General features: G+C 45.2%; 1 protein-coding gene across 3 annotated transcripts in view; it reads left to right on the top strand.

Annotated features, from left to right (window-relative positions):
• Positions 1-20217, top strand: part of LOC139552654 (mucin-2) — a 38731-nt gene extending 18514 nt beyond the window's left edge. For all 3 annotated transcript variants that reach the window (XM_071364584.1, XM_071364582.1, XM_071364583.1), the window contains one exon: positions 17385-20217. In XM_071364584.1, the coding sequence (XP_071220685.1) occupies positions 17385-17611 (227 nt within the window). In that variant the 3' untranslated portion in view covers positions 17612-20217. The remainder of the gene's footprint in view (positions 1-17384) is intronic.
• Positions 20218-23921: the final 3704 nt, after the last annotated feature.

The raw sequence follows: 23921 nt of genomic DNA, 5'->3' as shown, positions 1-23921 counted from the left end.
ACTCCACTACCAAATAACTACAACACAAAATCCATGTGTACGTATGAGAGCATATGTTACCGTGTGTATGTGTCTGTGCTAATGTTTGTGTTGCTTCACAGTCCCCACTGTTCCATGAGGTGTAGTTTTTTAAATCTGATTCTACTGCTGGCATCAGTTACCTGATGTGGAATAGAGTTCCATGTAGTCATGGCTCTATGTAGTACTGTGTACCTCCCATAGTCTGTTCTGGATTTGGAGACTGTTAAGAGACCTCTGGTGGCATGTCTTGTGTGGTATGCATGGGTGTCTGAGCTGTGTGCTAACTGCAGCTCTTTGTTAAGTGTTGCAGTCATTTCAGTCACTGTGGTAGCTGACGTGTATAGGGTTGAGTCATCCGCATACAAAGACACACTGGCTTTACTCAAAGACAGAGTGGCATGTCGTTAGTAAAGATTGAAAAAAGTAAGGGGCCTAGACAGCTGCCCTGGGGAATTCCTGATTCTACCTGGATTATGTTGGAGAGTCTTCCATTTAAGAACACCCTCTGTGTTCTGGTAGACGGGTAACTCTTTATCCACAGTATAGCAGGGGGTGTAAAGCCATAATACATGTTTTTCCAGCAGCAGACAAAAGGCAAAAGGCCTCCTGCGGGAACAGGGGCTGAGATTACAAATAAATATATTGGACGAAACACACACCACAACACTATATAAAGAGAGACCTAAGACAACAACATAGCATGGCAGCAACACATGACAACAACATGGTAGCAACACAACATGTTAGCAGCACAAAACATGGTACAAACATTATTGGGCACAGACAACAGCACAAAGGCAAGATGGTAGAAACAGCAATACATCACGCAAAGCAGCCACAACTGTCAGATATAGTTTCCCATGAGTATGGTAGTTGCTCTAATCACCTACTATGAAGCTCTGCTGTGCCCAGATATTTGTGTTCAAAATACACTTTTGTGGTAGAGTTTCTGTTACTGACATCCACCCAAATGGGTTATACGATTGGTGAAATCCTTTTTTAAGCTGCATGAACATACAGGCTTAAAATTAAAGCCATGGACTTTAAGTTGGAAGCATTTGTGGAAAGCACTACATGGGAGATGCTAGCTAAATGTACAAAGGCGAATCTGCGTGTCATTTCAAAGCATTATTACATCAAGGTGGCACCTGGCGATCCAAACACAGTAGTCAAAGAGTTGATTGGTACTGCTTTGGTGGAGGAGGAAATCCTTCCGGAGAGGGAGGTTGATGAAAAGGGTCCTACGGGTGGTAGAGTACACCCCATAGACGTGCCACTGAGAGAGGTAGAACTAAAGGCAAAATTGAAGCAAAATAAATGGGCCTGAGCACAGGGAAAGACATCAGGAACGTGAGCATGCCATTCGCCTACAAGAGATACAGTGCCTTCGGAAAGTATTCAGGCCACTTGACTTTTATACATTTTGTTACGTTACAGCCTTATTCTAAAATTGATTAAATTACTTTTTTCCTCATCAATCTACACACAATACCCCATAATGACAAAGCAAAAGCAGGTTTAGAAATGTTTGCTAATTTATTAAAAATATAAAACAGAAATACCTTATTTACATAAGAATTCAAGACCCTGTACTATGTACTTTGCTGAAGCACCTTTGGCAGCGATTACAGCCTTGAGTCTTGTGTATGACGCTAGATTATTATACTTTTTTTAATCAATTTTAGAACAAGGCTGTAACGTAGCAAAATGTGGAAACAGTCAAGGGGTCTGAATACTTTCCGAATGCACTGTAGATCTGGAAACACTCCAAGTCACGGTCAGGCCATCCTGCACCCGTAACAGAGTTTGATCTTGGTCGGAACAGCCGGCTTGTACTGCCTTTCAATGGAAAAGAGGTGGATGTCTATTTTACTCTGTTTGAGCGAATTGCCACATCCCTAAAATGTCTGGGAGATATTTGGTCACTGCTCCTCCGAAGTGTTCTTGTGAAAAAAAACTCAGAAAGTGTGCGGCGCTTTATCTCTTGACCAGAGTTCCGATTATGACACTGTTAAAGCTACTATCCTTCAGGCTATCCTTCGGGCTTACGAGTTGGTCCCAGAGGCATTCAGACAACAGTTCTGTAAATTACAAAAGACAATCACAGAGCATGTTGAATTTGAAGGGAACAAGCATGGCTTTTTGATCGGTGGTGTGGTTCTCAAGAGGTCATGGACCTTGAGGATTTAAAGACACTCATAATTCTCAAGCAGTTAAGAAATTCCCTTCAAGAAAGGGTCGAAACCTACATTTATGAGCACAAGGATCTCACTCTTGAGAAAGCTGCAGTTCTTGCAGATTAGTTAGTGTTCAAACTACCTTTACATACAAAACTTCCATTAGTTATCCCTACGCAAAAATAAATCCAGAGAAGTCACCTCCTACTGCAAGGTTTCAGTCCATTTCTATAGTGCCCAAAGATAAAGATCGTCAGAAAACTGAGTTTTCGTATCCGCCAGTTAGTCATTACTACCATGAGAAAGGACACATTGTCTCTGTGTCCTAAGTTGAAGCCAAAAAATGAGAGAGAAAAAGCAGTTTCTTCTTGTGGGAGCACTCCAGCCCATTAAGTCTCTGGTTGGGAGCAGTGTATCTCCTAAACAAGATTTTAGATCAGATGAACCCTTTGTTTCAAACGGGTTTGTGTCTCTGCAGAGTGGCGATGGTGTTAAGCAGCCAGTGAGAATCCTTCATTTTGGAGGGTGTTTTGCCTTTGTCTGACACTTCAGCAACTGGCTACAGTGTGTTAGTACAAGCATGGAGATAAGTTGCATGGAAGTTCCTTTGTATAATATAGAACTCAAGTCTGATCTTTTTTCTGGTTCCGTTGAAGCCTAGCCTACCGATGAAGGGGGTCTCATTCATTTTGGGAAACAATTTGGCTAGAGGGAAGGTCGTGCATAATCCTGTCGTTTTGTAAGGAACCCAGAGAAGAGGAATTAGGTTATCAGAAAAGTACCCTAGAGTGTTCCCAACACGTGCTGTTACACGTGCTTTGCCTAAGAAAGTCGCCAGGATCAAGTCTAGTGTTGAGGAGGATGTCAGCAATCTCACCATGGTCGAGCTGTCTGAGACGTTTATGGGCGATCCTGATTTTGCTAAACCTGGGTTGACCTCTCCTTTGGAAACCCGAAAGATGTGTGAGTTTGTAGTACCGCTGAAGGAAGAGAGGGTCCCTAAAGTGGAAACTTCGATGTCTAGGATGCAGCTGATTGCGGAACAGTTTAAAGATGTTTCCCTCTCCCCTGTTTTTGCTGAGATGCGTCCAGAGGAGGTGTTTGATAAAGTTTGTGTGGGTTAGTTTGACAGAGATGGTGTTCTCGCGCCACTTCTGGCCAAGACGATTGGCCCAGTGTATCTCAAATTGTCGTTCCGGTTACGCTCCAACTAGAGATACTGAGGTTGGCTCACGATAGTAGTATGGCAGGCCATCTTAGTAGTATGGCAGGCCAACCCCAGCTCTTTGTTAATTCCGCCTTCTGTTTGAGTTCCATTCTTGCTGGGGAACATAAAAAAACTGAAATGGTCTATTCATTCCTTTTCCAATTTAGTAGACACTTATCCAGAGCAACTTACAGAAGTTTGCATACATTTTTTATACTTTATTTTACTGGTCCCCTGTGGGAATTGAACCCACAACCCTAGCATTGCGAAGCACCATGCTCTACCAACTGGGCTACATCATCACAAACCACTTGATGTCTCAATGTACTCAGTTACTGTGTTGTGCATTGTTTTTCTTTATGGTGATGGTACATCTAGGTATCAACCTAGATGACCAGCCTATGTACAATACAGCAATGTACATTTACAGATGCTGCCACCACCATGCTTCACTGTGGGGATGGTGTTCTCGGAGTGATGAGCGGTGTTGGATTTGCGCCAGACATAGCATTTTGCTTGATGGCCAAATAGCTACATGTTTATCTCATCTGACCAGAGTACCTTCTTCCATATGTTTGGGGGAGTCTCCCACATGCCTTTTGGCGAACACCAAACGTTTTTCCTGGACACTCTTCCGTAAAGCCCAGCTCTGTGGAGTGTACGGCTTAAAGTAGTCCTATGGACAGATACTCCAATCTCCGCTGGGGAGCTTTGCAGCTCCTTCAGGGTTATCTTTGGTCTCTTTGTTGCCTCTCTGATTAATGCCCTCCTTGCCTGGTCTGTGAGTTTTGGTGGGCGGCCCTCTCTTGGCAGGTTTGTTGTGGTACCATATTCTAATGGATTTAATTGTGCTGGGTGGACTGTTCAAAGTTTCAGATATTTTTTTATAACCCAACCCTGATCTGTACTTCTCCAGAACTTTGTCCCTGACCTGTTTGGAGAGCTCCTTGGTCTTCGTGGTGCTGCTTGCTTGGTGGTGCCGATTGCTTAGTGGTGTTGCAGACTTGGGGGCCTTTCAGAACAGGTGTATATATACTGAGATCATGTGACACTTAGATTGCACACAGGTGGACTTTATTTAACTAATGATGTGACTTCTGAAGGTAATTGGCTGCACCAGATCTTATTTAGGGGCTTCATAGCAGAGGGGGTGAATACATATGCACCCACCACTTTTCCTTATTCTTTTTTAGAATTTTATGAAACACTATTTTTTCATTTCACTTCACCCCCTTTGCTTTTTTGTGTATGTCCATTACATGAAATCCAATTAAAAATCAATTTAAATTACAGATTGTAATGCAACAAAATAGGAAAAATGCCAAGGGGGTGAATACTTTTGCAAGGCACTAAGTGGTTTGTAAGGATGGTAAATTATTACTGCACATAAAGTGGTTGTTTTCCATGTTATTTGATCAAGAAAAATATTTAATTTGATGTTGGCTTGTCTTTGCCCATAACTTTGCATCTTTTGATGTAAATATTTGAGGACAGGGTTTTGTTCTTTATGGAATCCATTAGAATGACAATCGTAGAGAAAGGGGAAAGGGTAACTCTAACAATTCCAGCTATTGAATCCTGCCAGATACTGTTCTTAATAACCTTTTAAAACCCAATATAATTGTAGAATGCTGCTGCATATAACTGAGAATTTTCAAATATAAAGCAAATTTTCTCACACATTTCAAACCCAAAATAACTTGCAATAGTAATTTGTTCTTGAGCTAACATAGTTTTAAAGAGCACAATCTCTTTTTTAATATAACACCACATACATGTCAACAGGAATAACCCGCATTGTGTCTTCCGTTGTGTGAAGACACTGAGAAAAACTATTAAAACTTAACAAAAAGTATTTAAATTGTAGTAAATTTCACTAAATTACTCACTTAAAATGTACGAAGTATAATATATTATTATATACATATAAATACAAGTATCCAAAATGTGATGAGAGGACAATATTCAGAAAGTATTTCTAGTCCCACACATTGTATGCTATTTGACGGACAACGATTCTTACTTCTGTAAAAATGTAAACAACTATTCAGAGACTATTTAAAAATTATCAGGCCTGACATAAAATCTAGAAATAGTAGCCTACTTTGACAATTCAGTGAATGCAACAAGTATTAGATAGAGACAGATCGAGAATATACAAAACACAACTGTTCAGAGACAAAAGATTTGTAAGACAAATTCCTATTTCACACTGTCACTTTAGTGTTTGCATTTAGCCTACAACATGTCATGGAACTTCTGGAAGCACGGCCCCATCCTGCAAAAGGGCACAGAACATGTCGAGCACCCAAAGGAGGTTTCTACACATCTCCCACCCTTTCCCTGCGTCCACTCCGGATGCACACCACACACCCTCTCTTGCACCCTTCAAACTTCACCTGCTTTCAAATGAGTTAAAACTTGGTCCACACGCTCTGTTGCCACAGTCTTGGGAAGGGGCATCTGCAGGGTCCCCCACACAATGTACACATTTATGATGACAATGTTGAGCATCCACCAAAACACACACTTCCACCATTTTCTGCCTGTGCGTCCAACATTGTAATAGCTCCTCAGTTGGTCAAGATGGTCAACCCCGTCCCTTTACTTGGTGTAATCCATTACAAGCTCTGGAAAAGGTATAAGTTCCTACCACTTTTAAAAACAACCCCAAAACCCCTGCCATTGTCACTTTAGGCCCAGGGTGTGTGGTACAAGGGTGAATGATGGGACTTAGGGCAGACACAAGCCATGGAAACATAGGCTCCCCTGTCGGGTGTGCTCTCCCTCTTCTCTCACTCTGCTTCATCCTCTCTTTTGACTATGCTAGTACTTCCTGGTTTGGGGGCTTATCTAAACTTATGAAGGGGAAGCTCAAGATAGCCCAAAATAAGTTGATCAGGGTAGTATTGAAGGGTGAGTCCACGTACTCACATAGGCAGGAGCTGCTTTCAGAAACTGGCTGCCTGTTGAGGCTAGGGTGTCCCAGATTAGACTAGGTTTGGTTTACAGGAGTATTTATGGTCCTGCGCCCAGATATTTAAGTGATTACTTTCCTCGTGTTAGGGATGCACACAATCACAGCACCAGATCAGGTGTTGCTGATGTGTGCTTATACAGGTTCAGGAGTAATGCTGGGAAAGGTACTTTCTTGTATACTGGAGCCTCAGAATGGAATGAGTTACCTCTGCCTATAAAAACAACGTCCTCTCTGGACAGCTTTAAAAAATAAAGTAAAAATATGTTTGATGTCCTCTGTGCCCATATGAATAACCCCTATGATGTAACTGGAATGATGAGATAGATGTTCATCGTTTATGTTTTTGTTTTATTATTTCACTGCCGTACTGTGTTCGATCTTGTATAGCCATCTTGTCTCAAGAGGACCACAATGGATAAGTCCCAGACTTTATTGTGTGTTATCCTCGATGATTTTATTCATGTGCATGTATGGCTTTTAAGTTTTATGTGTGCTTGTTTTTTTAAATGGTCGAATGAATAAACTAAAGTAAACTAAAACTCTCTCTCTCTTCTCCCTCCTCTTTCTCTCTCCCTCCAGTCTCCTCTCACTCCACTCCTCCCTCCTCACTCCACATCTCTATCCCTCCAATCATCTCTAACTCCTTTTCTTCTCTGCCTTTTGCTGCTGAGCCCTGATTCTCCACATCACTTCCTTTTCTTTCACTGACCTAGAGTAACAGAGGGAAAGGAGAGGAGCAACACATAGGATACAATTGTAGGCAGGAACATTCTCTCTCTCACTGTCTCTCTCACTGTCTCTCCCTCTCACTGTCTCTCCCTCTCACTATATCTCTCTCTCTCCCTCTCACTAGCTCTCTCCCTCTCACTATCTCTCTTCCTTCCTCTCTTTCTTTTTGTCAACCATACACATACTCTCTTCCTAATGAGTGGTTTCCATAATAAATTGTGTGATAGTTACACGCCTCCCAATTACACACACTTTCTGTCTCTGTCTCTGTCTCTGTCTCTGTCTCTTGCTCTTGCTCTTGCTCTTGCTCTTGCTCTTGCTCTTGCTCTTGCTCTTGCTCTTGCTCTTGCTCTTGCTCTTGCTCTTGCTCTTGCTCTTGCTTTCTTGCCTGACAGACTAACTAAAGAGTTTGCCAATGTAAGCTGATTAGTTACGAAGCTGGGACAGATTAATTGCATCGGTAGAAACAGGACAAAACAAGTAACTTATTAGCTGGCTATGTAAACAAATATCCAACTCATCATATGAGCTACACTGCACGGGCCTCTACTACCCTAACACGACAGCTAAGCTGTCAAACAAGAAGAAAACATGAGCTCTCGCCAAATTTGCTGCTACACACAACTTGTTCTTGCCTGACAGACTGACTAGTTAACTAACTAGCTATAGCAAGAAGCCTGGGCCATTTCCATAGGAATGACATCAGTATTAACAAGACTAAACAACCAACCAGTTAGCTGCATATATACAGCTAAACACTACAACTATTTCCCTGAGACAGAGAACAATCCTTCTAACTCCACCGCTGATGTGCTTGCATGTACCAAGCAAGTAATCATGACAGGACCTGCTAATCTGTGAGCTATTCCCCAAGTGTTACAGCATCAAACATTGACAACACCAAACATATATCTGTTGTTTACTTATTTCACTTGTGTGTGAATCCGTATCACCAACCAACATAGATAAAGCCTCTTTCACAGTGAAGTGATGTCTTCGGTGTACTGTACTTTTGCCTGCGCTAAGTACAGTACATCTATATGGCATTTGGAAAGACCCCTTGACTTTCTCGATTTTGTTATGTTACAGCCTTATTCTAAAATGGACAAAATATTTTTTGCCCTAAAAACAGGTTTTTAGTAACTTTAATACCACATTTACATAAGTATTCAGACCCTTTACTCAGTACTTTGTTGAGGCACCTTTGGAAGCAATTTCAGCTTCGAGCCTTCTTGGGTATGACGCTACAAGTTTGGCACAGCTATATTTGGGGAGTTTCTCACATTCTTCTGTGCAGATCCTCTCAAGCTCTGTCAGGTTGGATGGGGAGCGTCGCTGCACAGCTATTTTCAGGTCTCTCCAGAGATGTTCGATCAGGTTAAAACATCTTCGGGATCGTTGTCCCTTCCACGGGACTGTTGAGCTAACGAAGGCTAATGCGATTAGCATGCGGTAATAAGTAACAAGAACATTTCCCAGGACATATGGTTTAGTCTGTGTGTACATGCTGTGTTTATTTGGGGTTGTATATGGAAGACCGTGCCGCAACATCCGGCGCCGAAACGAGATGGCCGCCTCGCTTCGCGTTCCTTGGAAAATATGCAGTATTTTGTTTTTTTATGTGTTATTTCTTACATCGGTACCCCAGGTAATCTTAGGTTTCATTACATACAGTCGGGAGGAACTACTGAATATACGATTAACGTCAACTCATCATCGTTCCTACCAGGAATATGACTTTCCCGAAACGGATCCAGTGTTTTGCCTTCCACCCAATACAATGGATCTGATCCCAGCCGGCGACCCTGTGCGACGCCGTAAAAGGGGCAAACGAGGCGGTCTCCTGGCCAGGCTTCGGAGACGGGCACATCGCGCTCCACTCCCTAGCATACTACTCGCCAATGTCCAGTCTCTTGACAAGAAGGTTGATGAAATCCGAGCACGGGTAGCATTCCAGAGAGACATCAGGGATTGCAACGTGCTCTGCTTCACGGAAACATGGCTAACTCAAGAGACGCTAACGGAGTCGGTGCAGCCAGCTGGTTTCTTCATGCATCGCGCCGACAGAAACAAACATCTTTCTGGTAAGAAGAGGGGCGGGGGGGTATGCCTTATGATTAACGAGACGTGGTGTGATCATCATAACAACACACAGGAACTCAAGTCATTCTGTTCACCTGATCTAGAACTCCTCACAATAAAATGTCGACCGCATTATCTACCAAGGGAATTCTCGTCAATCATAATCACAGTCGTATATATTCCCCCCCAAGCAGACACATCGATGGCCCTGAACGAACTTTATCTGACTCTTTGTAAACTGGAAACCACACACCCTGAGGCTGCATTCATCGTAGCTGGGGATTTTAACAAGGCTAATCTAAAAACAAAACTCCCTAAATTCTATCAGCATATCGATTGTGCTACCAGGGCTGGAAAAACCCTAGATCATTGTTATACTAATTTCCGCGACGCATATAAGGCCCTCCCCCGTCCACCTTTCGGAAAAGCTGACCACGACTCCATTTTGTTGATTCCAGCCTACAAACAGAAACTAAAACAACAAGCTCCCGCGCTCACGTCTGTTCAACGCTGGTCCGACCAATCTGATTCCACGCTTCAAGACTGCTTCGATCACGCGGATTGGAATATGTTCCGCATTGCGTCCAACAACAATATTGACGAATATGCTGATTCGGTGAGCGAGTTCATTAGGAAGTGCATTGACGATGTCGTACCCACAGCAACGATTAAAACATTCCCAAACCAGAAACCGTGGATTGACGGCAGCATTCGCGTGAAACTGAAAGCGCGAACCACTGCTTTTAACCAGGGCAAGGTGACCGGAAGCATGACCGAATACAAACAGTGTAGCTATTCTCTCCGCAAGGCAATCAAACAGGCTAAGTCCCAGTACAGAGACAAAATCGAGTCGCAATTCAACAGCTCAGACACAAGAGGTATGTGGCAGGGTCTACAGTCAATCACGGATTACAAAAAGAAAACCAGCCCCGTCGCGGACCAGGATGTCTTGCTCCCAGACAGGCTAAACAACTTTTTTGCCCGCTTTGAGGACAATACAGTGCCACTGACACGGCCCCCTACCAAAACCTGCGGGCTCTCCTTCACTGCAGCCGAGGTGAGTAAAACATTTAAACGTGTTAACCCTCGCAAGGCTGCAGGCCCAGACGGCATTCACAGCCGCGTCCTCAGAGCATGCGCAGACCAGCTGGCTGGTGTGTTTACGGACATATTCAATCAATCCTTATCCCAGTCTGCTGTTCCCACATGCTTCAAGAGGGCCACCATTGTTCCTGTTCCCAAGAAAGCTAAGGTAACTGAGCTAAACGACTACCGCCCCGTAGCACTCACTTCCGTCATCATGAAGTGCTTTGAGAGACTAGTCAAGGACCATATCACCTCCACCCTACCGGACACCCTAGACCCACTCCAATTTGCTTACCGACCCAATAGGTCCACAGACGACGCAATCGCAACCACACTGCACACTGCCCTAACCCATCTGGACAAGAGGAATACCCATGTGAGAATGCTGTTCATTGATTACAGCTCAGCATTTAACACCATAGTACCCTCCAAACTCGTCATCAAGCTCGAGACCCTGGGTCTCGACCCCGCCCTGTGCAACTGGGTCCTGGACTTCCTGACGGGCCGCCCCCAGGTGGTGAGGGTAGGTAACAACATCTCCACCCCGCTGATCCTCAACACTGGGGCCCCACAAGGGTGCGTTCTGAGCCCTCTCCTGTACTCCCTGTTCACCCACGACTGCGTGGCCATGCACGCCTCCAACTCAATCATCAAGTTTGCGGATGACACTACAGTGGTAGGCTTGATTACCAACAACGACGAGACGGCCTACAGGGAGGAGGTGAGGGCCCTCGGAGTGTGGTGTCAGGAAAATAACCTCACACTCAACGTCAACAAAACAAAGGAGATGATTGTGGACTTCAGGAAACAGCAGAGGGAGCACCCCCCTATCCACATCGACGGGTCAGTAGTGGAGAAGGTGGAAAGTTTTAAGTTCCTCGGTGTACACATCACGGACAAACTGAATTGGTCCACCCACACAGACAGCGTCGTGAAGAAGGCGCAGCAGCGCCTCTTCAACCTCAGGAGGCTGAAGAAATTCGGCTTGTCACCAAAAGCACTCACAAACTTCTACAGATGCACAATCGAGAGCATCCTGTCGGGCTGTATCACCGCCTGGTACGGCAACTGCTCCGCCCACAACCGTAAGGCTCTCCAGAGGGTAGTGAGGTCTGCAGAACGCATCACCGGGGGCAAACTACCTGCCCTCCAGGACACCTACACCACCCGATGTCACAGGAAGGCCATAAAGATCATCAAGGACAACAACCACCCAAGCCACTGCCTGTTCACCCCGCTATCATCCAGAAGGCGAGGTCAGTACAGGTGCATCAAAGCAGGGACCGAGAGACTGAAAAACAGCTTCTATCTCAAGGCCATCAGACTGTTAAACAGCCACCACTAACATTTAGCGGCCGCTGCCAACATACTGACTCAACTCCAGCCACTTTAAAAATGGGAATTGATGGAAATTATGTAAAAATGTACCACTAGCCACTTTAAACAATGCCACTTAATATAATGTTTACATACCCTACATTACCCATCTCATATGTATATACTGTACTCTATATCATCTACTGCATCTTGCCATCTTTATGTAATACATGTACCACTAGCCACTTTAAACTATGCCACTTTATGTTTACATACCCTACAGTACTCATCTCATATGTATATACCGTACTCTATACCATCTACTGCATCTTGCCTATGCCGTTCTGTACCACCACTCATTCATATATCTTTATGTACATATTCTTTATCCCTTTACACTTGTGTGTGTATAAGGTAGTAGTTGTGGAATTGTTAGGTTAGATTACTTGTTGGTTATTACTGCATTGTCGGAACTAGAAGCACAAGCATTTCGCTACACTCGCATTAACATCTGCTAACCATGTGTATGTGACTAATAAAATTTGATTTGATTTGATTTGATTTACTATGACTGTGATATGTGGTTGTCCCACCTAGCTATCTTCAGATGAATGCACTAATTGTAAGTCAGTCTTGATAAGAGCGTCTGCTAAATGACTAAAATGTCAAATGCTGTACATGTAGGTGCCCATATTTTATGTGTACACTATATGTGTTTCCACAGGTTTTATTTGGGGGTTTAATATGTGTTGATATATAAGATATGAGTGTGTTAATGTGTGTATATTGACCTAGAGTCATGCCCGTCAATGGTGGGGGTTTGAGGTAGTGAGGATTGTTTATACGCGTGCATGCGAGTGTATCAGTCTCCTGCAGCTGCTGGCTCGTGGAGTGTGTGTTTGTGTGCTCTTCTCCCTCGGCTTTCCTCTCCTCTCTTCACCTTCAGAGGGGAGGACACACATTCCAATGCTACTTCCCGACTCTGGCCCTGGGCGACTGGCCCTGGGTGACGTTTGCCCGGAGCTGAGAAGTTATGGGGCCCCCAGCCTCCACACAGCGCCATGCCGTACACCCCCCCCCCCCCACCCACCCACCCACCCACCCTCACCCTCCACGCGGCCTGGCTCATTGCACAGACGAGCCGCTCCGGAATTCTACCCTGTGCCCCACTTCTACCCCTTCCCTCCCTGCCAGAAAGGAGGAGGTATTTAAAGAGATAGGCCTGCTTATATGTTGGTGCTGATGGGTGACAATGCAGCCCCCCTTCTCCTCCTACTCTTTGTATTGGTTGGGGTGGGCTGGGGTGTGAAGAGTGGCAGCGACCTGTCTCAGTGAGACAGACACAGTCACCGTTGTATTGACCAGTGGCTTGAGAGCAGAAGGAAAGTCATGCAACTGTGATCAGGTGTTGCCAAGGTTTTCTACAAATGGCTGCACAGTTAGTTAACCCGCGGAGCGGACTGCTTTTTTCCGCTCCGTTTGCGTTGACAGAGCTGAGAGTTCATCGGCTTGATGTTTGGCTTTGGGTTTCAGGCAGAATATTCGGCCTGGGTTTGGGTAGTTTTTGGTTTGTTAAGACAGGTTAGTCTGGCGTCTAATTTCTACCTCCAGAGAGGTATCAGGTTAACCTTGCTCACATGGATATTTACACAGAGGGATAAAAATATAAATTTAAAAATTTAAAAATTCAACACATTGAACACTGGTACTGTCAAAAACGTGCAAGCGCACATACACACACACACACACACACACACACACACACACACACACACACACACACACACACATATACTATACATGTACTCCTTGCATTAAGCATTCCACTCAGAACCAATACCAAAACCCCAAGCGCAAAAAAGCCTCTGACCATGAATGTGTGTGTTACTCTGTGCCTGTGTGTGTGTGCGTGCGTGTATGTGTGTCCGCCTCAATTGCTGGAGCCTATCCAGGGTTTCCGTGGCGACCACACAACACAGCGAGACAATCAGAAGCAGGCCCACGCAGCGCGGCGAGAGGACATTAACACAGGAACCGCGGGTCAGGGGGCTGAGGGAGAGAGGGAGAGTCGCAGAGGAAGGGAGGGCGGCAGAGGAAGGCTGAGGGGGGGGGGGAGTGAGAGAGGGCAGTAGAAGGAAAGGAGAAAAAACAACAAACGAAAAGGAAAACCTTTAAAGCTAGTTTAGGCCTCTCTCTTTCATGCCACACCTCTATCAAGTGTTCACTTCAAATCTTCTCTGGCCGTAGAACTGACTGGCTGTCCTGGGCTGCATACAGAACTTCTACACGTGTGTCTGACTTTTATGGGGTGGGGTTAGTCAGAGATGGGCGCATGCGTGACTGAGTCTGTGTGTGTGTGGTTATGCGTGTGTTTGAGAGAATGTGGTGTGAGCGACCATGTGTCTGACCAATCTATATGTGTTGTAAAATGAACGTGTGTGTGTGTGTATATGCGTGAGTGTGTGTGTGTGCACATCTGTGTTCCCCGGGGACGGCGCTAAAAATACTCTGCTCCTCAAGCCTTGTGGTGTCTGTCTGCTCTCCATCGTTGTCCCTGTAGCCCTCCTCCTCTCCTCTGTTCCTCCGCTCCCATCCCGCCATCCCTCAATTAAACTCCCTCACAAACACTGTGGCCTCTCTCTCACAAACACACACACTACACCCAGCTGCGTCCCTGCTCCACTTCCTCTGAGGATGGCCTCCAGTTTGGCAGACCACAGCCCAGGAAGAACGAGTTGGAGAGAAAGGGAGAGCAGGAAAAGTGGGAGGAAGAGGGGTAGAGAGAACAGGAGAAAGGGAAAACACAGAAATAGGTGGAGATGGAATCAGGGAGAATATTCTGTGAATAATAGGTGAGGAGATGGAATCAGGGAGAATATTCTGTGAATAATAGGTGAGGAGATGGAATCAGGGAGAATATTCTGTGAATAATAGGTGAGGAGATGGAATCAGGGACAATATTCTGTGAATAATAGGTGAGGAGATGGAATCAGGAACAATATTCTGTGAATAATAGGTGAGTAGATGGAATCAGGGACAATATTCTGTGAATAATAGGTGAGGAGATGGAATCGGGGACAATATTCTGTGAATAATAGGTGAGGAGATGGAATCAGGGACAATATTCTGTGAATATTCAGACTTATATCATTAGCATTCCCAGTTACAGGGAGGCTTTGCAACACACCAAGACATAGTAACCAACACACCAAGACATAGTAACCAACACACCAAGACATAGTAACCAACACACCAAGACATAGTAACCAACACACCAAGACATAGCAACCAACACACCAAGACATATTAACCAACACACCAAGACGTAGTAACCAACACAACAAGACATAGTAACCAACACACCAAGACATGGTAACCAACACACCAAGACATGGTAACCAACACACCAAGACGTAGCAACCAACACACCAAGACGTAGCAACCAACACACCAAGACGTAGTAACCAACACACCAAGACGTAGCAACCAACACACCAAGACATAGTAACCAACACACCAAGACATAGTAACCAACACACCAAGACGTAGTAACCAACACACCAAGACATATTAACCAACACACCAAGACGTAGTAACCAACACAACAAGACATAGTAACCAACACACCAAGACATGGTAACCAACACACCAAGACATGGTAACCAACACACCAAGACGTAGCAACCAACACACCAAGACGTAGCAACCAACACACCAAGACGTAGTAACCAACACACCAAGACGTAGCAACCAACACACCAAGACATAGTAACCAACACACCAAGACATAGTAACCAACACACCAAGACGTAGTAACCAACACACCAAGACGTAGTAACCAACACACCAAGACGTAGTAACCTACACACCAAGACGTAATAACCTACACACCAAGACGTAGTAACCAACACACCAAGACATAGTAATCAGCACACCAAGACATAGTAACCAACACACCAAGACATAGCAACCAAGACATAGTAACCAACACACCAAGACATAGTAACCAACACACCAAGACATAGTAATCAGCACACCAAGACATAGTAATCAAGACATAGTAACCAACACACCAAGACATAGTAACCAACACACCAAGACATAGTAACCAACACACCAAGACATAGTAACCAACACACCAAGACATAGTAACCAACACACCAAGACGTAGTAACCAACACACCAAGACATAGTAACCAACACACCAAGATGTAGTAACCAACACACCAAGACATAGTAAACAACACACCAAGACATAGTAACCAAGACATAGTAACCAACACACCAAGACATAGTAACCAACACACCAATACATAGTAACCAACACACCAAGACATAGTAACCAACACACCAAGACATAGTAAACAACACACCAAGACATAGTAACCAAGACATAGTAACCAACACACCAAGACATAGTAAACAACACACCAAGACATAGTAACCAAGACATAGTAACCAACACACCAAGACATAGTAACCAACACACCAAGACATAGTAATCAACACACCAAGACATAGTAATCAAGACGTAGTAACCATCACACCAAGACGTAGTAACCAAGACGTAGTAACCAACACACCAAGACGTAGTAACCAACACACCAAGACGTAGTAACCAACACACCAAGACGTAGTAACCAACACACCAAGACGTAGTAACCAACACACCAAGATTTAGTAACCAACACACCAAGACATAGTAACCAAGACACCAAGATGTAGTAACCAACACACCAAGACGTAGTAACCAACACACCAAGACATAGTAACCAAGACATAGTAACCAACACACCAAGACATAGTAACCAACACACCAAGACATAGTAACCAACACACCAAGACATAGTAACCAACACACCAAGACATAGTAACCAAGACACCAAGACATGGTAACCAAGACATAGTAACCAAGACATAGTAACCAACACACCAAGACATAGTAACCAACACACCAAGACATAGTAACCAAGACACCAAGACATAGTAACCAAGACATAGTAACCAAGACATAGTAACCAACACACCAAGACATAGTAACCAAGACACCAAGACATGGTAACCAAGACATAGTAACAAAGACATAGTAACCAACACACCAAGACGTAGTAACCAACACACCAAGACATAGTAACCAAGACATAGTAACCAACACACCAAGACGTAGTAACCAACACACCAAGACATAGTAACCAAGACATGGTAACCAATACATGGTAACCAAGACATAGTAACCAAGACATAGTAACCAACACATCAAGACATAGTAACCAAGACACCAAGACATGGTAACCAAGACATGGTAACCAAGACATAGTAACCAACACACCAAGACATAGTAACCAACACACCAAGACATAGTAACCAACACACCAAGACGTAGTAACCATAGTCCGCTTCAGCTCTATTAGTTGATGCAAGACACCTCTAACCGTTCATCTGTCTCTCTCTCTCTTTTTCTGTCTCTCTTTTTTTCTCTGTCTCTGTCTCTCTTTTTCTGTCTCTTTCCTTCTCTGTCTCCCCCCTGTCTGTCTGTCTGGCTGGCTGTCTGGCTGTCTGTCTGTGTCTGTCTGTCTCCCCCCTCTCTGTCTGTCTCTCTCTTTCTCTCTCTTTCTCTCTCTCTCTTTCTCTCTCTCTCTCTCTTTCTCTCTCTCTCTCTCTCTCTTTCTCTCTTTCTCTCTTTCTCTCTGTCTGTCTCTTTCTCTCTGTCTCTTTCTTTCTCTCTTTCTTCATTTTAAATTTTTTATTCTTCCTCTCTCTTTCTGTCTCTGTCTCCCTCTCCCAGATATCTGTGTGATGGCAGCCTCTCGCAGGACCATGTCTGAGGATGTGGTGTCTGATGGGGGCGGGGACACCTGTACAGGGCGTGGCCGGGTGGCTCAGCTCATGAAGACCTTCAGTGTGACATGCCCCACCCCCTCCACACAGACCCCTCGCCCCCACGGCAACAAACCCTCCATCCCCACCAAACCCAGCCACCTGCGTCTCGTTGCCAGCCCCTCACTCAGGTAATCCACAGGACAGGACCAGACCACCAGGCCCACCCCCTGTCCCTCATTCCATCCCCACCCAGGCCCCACTGGACATTGCTGGACATCCTGGGGCAGCCTGGGGCCTCAGCCACTGGGGACAGGCATGCAGGCCACAAGAGTCTCTCAGGAACACAACCAAACCTTTGACTCGATTGCTTATACTCCAAAAGCAATGCAATGGTATAGAGATTTTAAAATGTTTACTTTTGTTTACTTTTTAAAAATGTTTACCATGTTTTATTTTAAATTGTACAGTACTGTAAATTCTCTCTGTGGGAAAGACGAACCAATAGCGTTGATTGTAAACAGCATCTTCCTTTGTATCCTGCTTTTGCCTTTTTATATTCACAAAGTTATTGGGTGGTTCCACTAATTAGAGGCCTTTTGAGTAGTGTAACTACATTTTAGAATTTTATTTCACCTCATTTTCACATTCGGTCAATGTTCAACTTAATAAAAAACATGTTTTCCCATCTCAAGAGGTAAAAGAAAATGACTATAGTAAGGCCTATTAATTAAGTGCTAAATAAAGTAACAGTGTTGACGACTTCATCTTAGATCAGCCATAACTCCCCTTGTGACAGAGGGAATGGAAGCTTGTTGTGTGCAACAGAGACGGGCAATTGAATGCAAGCTTCACAATTATATTTTTTTGTTAACGTCCAATGCTGCTGTTTTTAATCTCAATATCAAATCATTTCTGGGTAACAGTGAAGTACCTTAATGTGATAGTTTTAAATTAAAATGGTCAACAAGAAAACAAAAATAGCTTCTTAGCAAAGAACAATTTCTCAAGCAAGAATTTTGCTAGGACTGTCTGGGAGTGGTCTGAGTAGGCTGGGGAAAATGTAAAACAATCTGTTATTGGCAGAGAGGTTTGGAACTCTCTTTCTTATTGGTCTATTAACAAATTTACCGCCTGGTGATGTCACCAGGCAGACCAGAACGCCATTCCACCAAAACAGGCAGAAATTTCATTTTTTGTTTTTTTCTTCAAACAGTTCTTACACTAAAATGGCATTATCATCTGTTTCACAGTATTATTCCAACCTCAAAGTGTGGAAATCTAAATAAAATCACATTTTGGACTGCACCGGTCCTCTAAAATATTTATAGCCTGTCTGTCTATAGGTAACAGGGTTGACGTGTTACGCTCGACCTGCTCAGTTCTCCACCACAAAACACCAGAAAATGGCCAATGACTATTAGATGTTCAATGTTTCTTTAAAAAAACATATTTTAAAATGAATAGTTTTAGCATATTAAAATGAGATTTCAGTTCATGTAACAGACTTGACCTTAAAATGGACAGGTTTTTTTAAACCTTTAAAATGAATAACTAATCACATGAAATAAGTAATAATCTTGACTTTATCAAAGCAACAAAATAACTAGGGCTTTACAATGAAGGTGAAAATGTGGATACATCTTGGGGTTAAGTGGGTTAAAGTCTAGAAGTTACAATCAATCAAAGCAAGCAATGCAGGTGTAGAAGCACAGTGGTCAGAGGGTGCACAGAGAGACATGTCAAAATGCAGAATTTTGGCAATTTAGCAAGTCTTTATTCATATTGGATTTATTGAATTTTCCATGTGGTCTATATTAAAAGGCACTTCATTTAATATAACCGGCTTTTAAAGTTAACTATTTGTGCACAATTCCTTCTTAAAATATCCCTCATTTCATGGAACAACCCTATCATTGACCATATCATACCATGTATTCACCTGTTGATATTGTTTCTGAAATATTATCATGTACAAATCCTACTTCATTGATACACTTATCATACAATACATTCACAAAGCCTGTACAATGCTATCAAGGTCATAACCTGTACATGTGATCCCCAAAATGTATGACAAATGTAAACTTGAATGACATAGTACATGCAGTAATATTTGTTTCGTCATTATGAGGTGTTGGCTACTATATAGAGAGGTGTTGGCTACTATATAGAGAGAAACTGTGCTAATGTTGACAGGGCCAAATAGTTCATACATAGCTGTCATGACCAAGGAGATGGGTGGATTAGAGTATGGACAGACCGGTAGAACAGGATCAGTGAGGTGGTTCCTCCTTGATCCCTGGGAACAGCACCCTCCGCTTCTTTACTGTCACTTCTCCCATGACTTTAACCTGGCCAAAGCAGCACGGTGTGCGACTTACCTACCTGAGATGGAACAATGACCGTGTCAAATGCCTCCTCTCTGTGTCCCAGTGGACCAAATACTGGCAAGCCACACGGTCCATGCCAAATAATACTCCTCAGTTCTGGCAAGCCACACGGGCCATGCTAAATAATACTCCTCAGCTCTGGCAAGCAACACGGTCCATGCCAAATAATACTCCTCAGCTCTGGCAAGCAACACGGTCCATGCCAAATAATAATCCTCAGATCTGTGTTATTCTCTCAGTTTTCTGATTGGTTGCACTCTTTGTTGTTTTTTACTGTGTTTATGGGGATGATCTATGTTGTCTTGTGTGATGAGTGTTGTCCTACATGGTGTGTGCTGCACCTTGTGTGTGATCTCAGGCCTGTGTGGCGCAATCACAGCGGAACAATAAAATTATTTGACTCATCCAGGCGCTAGTGATGTGAGTTTTCTCAGAGAAAAAGTGTGTGTGTGTGTGTGTGTGTGTGTGTGTGTGTGTGTGTGTGTGTGTGTGTGTGTGTGTGTGTGTGTGTGTGTGTGTGTGTGTGTGTGTGTGTGTGTGTGTGTGTGTGTGTGTGTGTGTGTGTGTGTGTGTGTGTGTGTGTGTGTGTGTGTGTGTGTGTGTGTGTGTGTGTGTTATATCATTCTCTCTCTTCATCCACTTTATAACCACCATTTTTTTGTGGCACAGAAACATCCACCCAGTAAACTTTTGTTCCTTTTAGATTCCAAAAGTGAAATTCAGAGCCAGAGTAGATGAGAAACTCCCTATAGGCTTTCCCTCACAGCTCCCTATTTTGGTAGTTAATATAAAACATCACTTGCCTCATTTAACCTCTCTTGGCTGCCCCCTGCTTGCCAGTCAAAGCAAAGCATTATACCTCTGAGGAGACGCAGTGCCCGCCAGAGAGGAAAAGAGTAGCTTTAGGACAGAGAAGAGGATAGTAGCTTTAGTACAGAGAGGAGGAGAGTATCTTTAGGACAGAGAGGAGGAGAGTAGCTTTAGGATAGAGAGGAGGAGAGGGACACGGGCAGAGAGGAGAAGATGGACATGGACATAGAGGAGAGGGACACAGACAGAGAGGAGGAGAGGGACACAGACAGAGAGGAGGAGAGGGACACAGACAGAGAGGAGGAGAGGGACACAGACAGAGAGGAGGAGAGGGACACGGGCAGAGAGGAGAAGATGGACATGGACATAGAGGAGAGGGACACAGACAGAGAGGAGGAGAGGGACACAGACAGAGAGGAGGAGAGGGACACAGACAGAGAGGAGGAGAGGGACACAGACAGAGAGGAGGAGAGGGACAGACAGAGAGGAGGAGAGGGACACAGATAGAGAGGAGGAGAGGGACACAGACAGAGAGGAGGAGAGGGACAGACAGAGAGGAGGAGAGGGACAGACAGAGAGGAGGAGAGGGACACAGACAGAGAGGAGGAGAGGGACACAGACAGAGAGGAGGAGAGGGACAGACAGAGAGGAGGAGAGGGACACAGACAGAGAGGAGGAGAGGGACACAGACAGAGAGGAGGAGAGGGACACAGACAGAGAGGAGGAGAGGGACAGACAGAGAGGAGGAGAGGGACACAGACAGAGAGGAGGAGAGGGACACAGACAGAGAGGAGGAGAGGGACAGACAGAGAGGAGGAGAGGGACAGACAGAGAGGAGGAGAGGGACACAGACAGAGAGGAGGAGAGGGACACAGACAGAGAGGAGGAGAGGGACACAGACAGAGAGGAGGAGAGGGACACAGACAGAGAGGAGGAGAGGGACACAGACAGAGAGGAGGAGAGGGACAGACAGAGAGGAGGAGAGGGACACAGACAGAGAGGAGGAGAGGGACACAGACAGAGAGGAGGAGAGGGACAGACAGAGAGGAGGAGAGGGACAGACAGAGAGGAGGAGAGGGACACAGACAGAGAGGAGGAGAGGGACACAGACAGAGAGGAGGAGAGGGACAGACAGAGAGGAGGAGAGGGACACAGACAGAGAGGAGGAGAGGGACACAGACAGAGAGGAGGAGAGGGACACAGACAGAGAGGAGGAGAGGGACAGACAGAGAGGAGGAGAGGGACACAGACAGAGAGGAGGAGAGGGACACAGACAGAGAGGAGGAGAGGGACAGACAGAGAGGAGGAGAGGGACAGACAGAGAGGAGGAGAGGGACACAGACAGAGAGGAGGAGAGGGACACAGACAGAGAGGAGGAGAGGGACAGACAGAGAGGAGGAGAGGGACACAGACAGAGAGGAGGAGAGGGACACAGACAGAGAGGAGGAGAGGGACAGACAGAGAGGAGGAGAGGGACACAGACAGAGAGGAGGAGAGGGACACAGACAGAGAGGAGGAGAGGGACAGACAGAGAGGAGGAGAGGGACAGACAGAGAGGAGGAGAGGGACACAGACAGAGAGGAGGAGAGGGACACAGACAGAGAGGAGGAGAGGGACAGACAGAGAGGAGGAGAGGGACACAGACAGAGAGGAGGAGAGGGACACAGACAGAGAGGAGGAGAGGGACAGACAGAGAGGAGGAGAGGGACACAGACAGAGAGGAGGAGAGGGACACAGACAGAGAGGAGGAGAGGGACAGACAGAGAGGAGGAGAGGGACAGACAGAGAGGAGGAGAGGGACACAGACAGAGAGGAGGAGAGGGACACAGACAGAGAGGAGGAGAGGGACACAGACAGAGAGGAGGAGAGTAGCTTTAGGACAGAGAGGAGGAGAGTAGCTTTAGGACAGAGAGGAGGAGAGTAGCTTTAGGATAGAGAGGAGGAGAGTAGCTTTAGGATAGAGAGGAGGAGAGTAGCTTTAGGATAGAGAGGAGGAGAGTAGCTTTAGGATAGAGAGGAGGAGAGGGACACGGGCAGAGAGGAGAAGATGGACATGGACATAGAGGAGAGGGACACAGACAGAGAGGAGGAGAGGGACACAGACAGGGAGGAGGAGAGTAGCTTTAGGACAGAGAGGAGGAGAGTAGCTTTAGGACAGAGAGGAGGAGAGTAGCTTTAGGACAGAGAGGAGGAGATGGACATGGACTGAGTGGAGGAGAGGGACACGGACCGAGAAGGACACAGAGAGAGAGAGGAGGAGAGTAGCTTTAGGACAGAGAGGAGGAGAGTAGCTTTAGGACAGAGAGGAGGAGAGTAGCTTTAGGACAGAGAGGAGGAGAGTAGCTTTAGGACAGAGAGGGGGGAGTAGCTTTAGGACAGAGAGGAGGAGAGTAGCTTTAGGACAGAGAGGAGGAGATGGACATGGACTGAGTGGAGGAGAGGGACACGGACCGAGAGGAGGAGAGGGACACAGACAGAGAGGAGGAGAGTAGCTTTAGGACAGAGAGGAGGAGAGTAGCTTTAGGACAGAGAGGAGGAGATGGACATGGACTGAGTGGAGGAGAGGGACACGGACCGAGAAGGACACAGAGAGAGAGAGGAGGAGAGTAGCTTTAGGACAGAGAGGAGGAGAGTAGCTTTAGGACAGAGAGGAGGAGAGTAGCTTTAGGACAGAGAGGAGGAGAGTAGCTTTAGGACAGAGAGGGGGGAGTAGCTTTAGGACAGAGAGGAGGAGAGTAGCTTTAGGACAGAGAGGAGGAGAGTAGCTTTAGGACAGAGAGGAGGAGAGGGACACGGACCGAGAGGAGGAGAGGGACATGGAGAGAGAGTGAAGCAGTTCTGATCAGCCCTACACGAATTGTGACAAGCTATGAATACATTTGAGATGACAGGAAGCGTTTAGCACCCTGTTGATCATTAACGTTATAGTCAGTTTCCCAAACCACAAAAATAATCATTTATTTTGCATTGTATTCAACAAATATTTTTATGCTTGAGAGTTTTGTAAGTACATGGCCAGTTTTGCTACATAAACAAACAATAGCCCGTAACCTCAGTGTGGTAAATATGTCTTCTTCGGACCCATGTGTTTGATTACTCATCCAGACAGAGTGGAGGTAGTTCTATTGTTAGGGAGGACGAGGAGGAGTGATGTCAATTTTTACGAGGAGGCAGCACGGCCTTGTGATGTCACGCAAGGTTTTATCTCGACACAGTCAGGGGGATGAGACTCTTTGGAAGTCCACACATCAGCCTTGTGGAGAATTTTCACACATCCCACGCACACACACATTCACATACCA

Source organism: Salvelinus alpinus, chromosome 24 (assembly GCF_045679555.1).
Source record: "Salvelinus alpinus chromosome 24, SLU_Salpinus.1, whole genome shotgun sequence".
In the NCBI taxonomy this organism is placed as follows: Eukaryota; Metazoa; Chordata; class Actinopteri; order Salmoniformes; family Salmonidae; genus Salvelinus; species Salvelinus alpinus.
The sequence above is the reverse complement of the archived record's forward strand: the minus strand, read 5'-3'. Positions and strand labels throughout refer to the sequence as shown.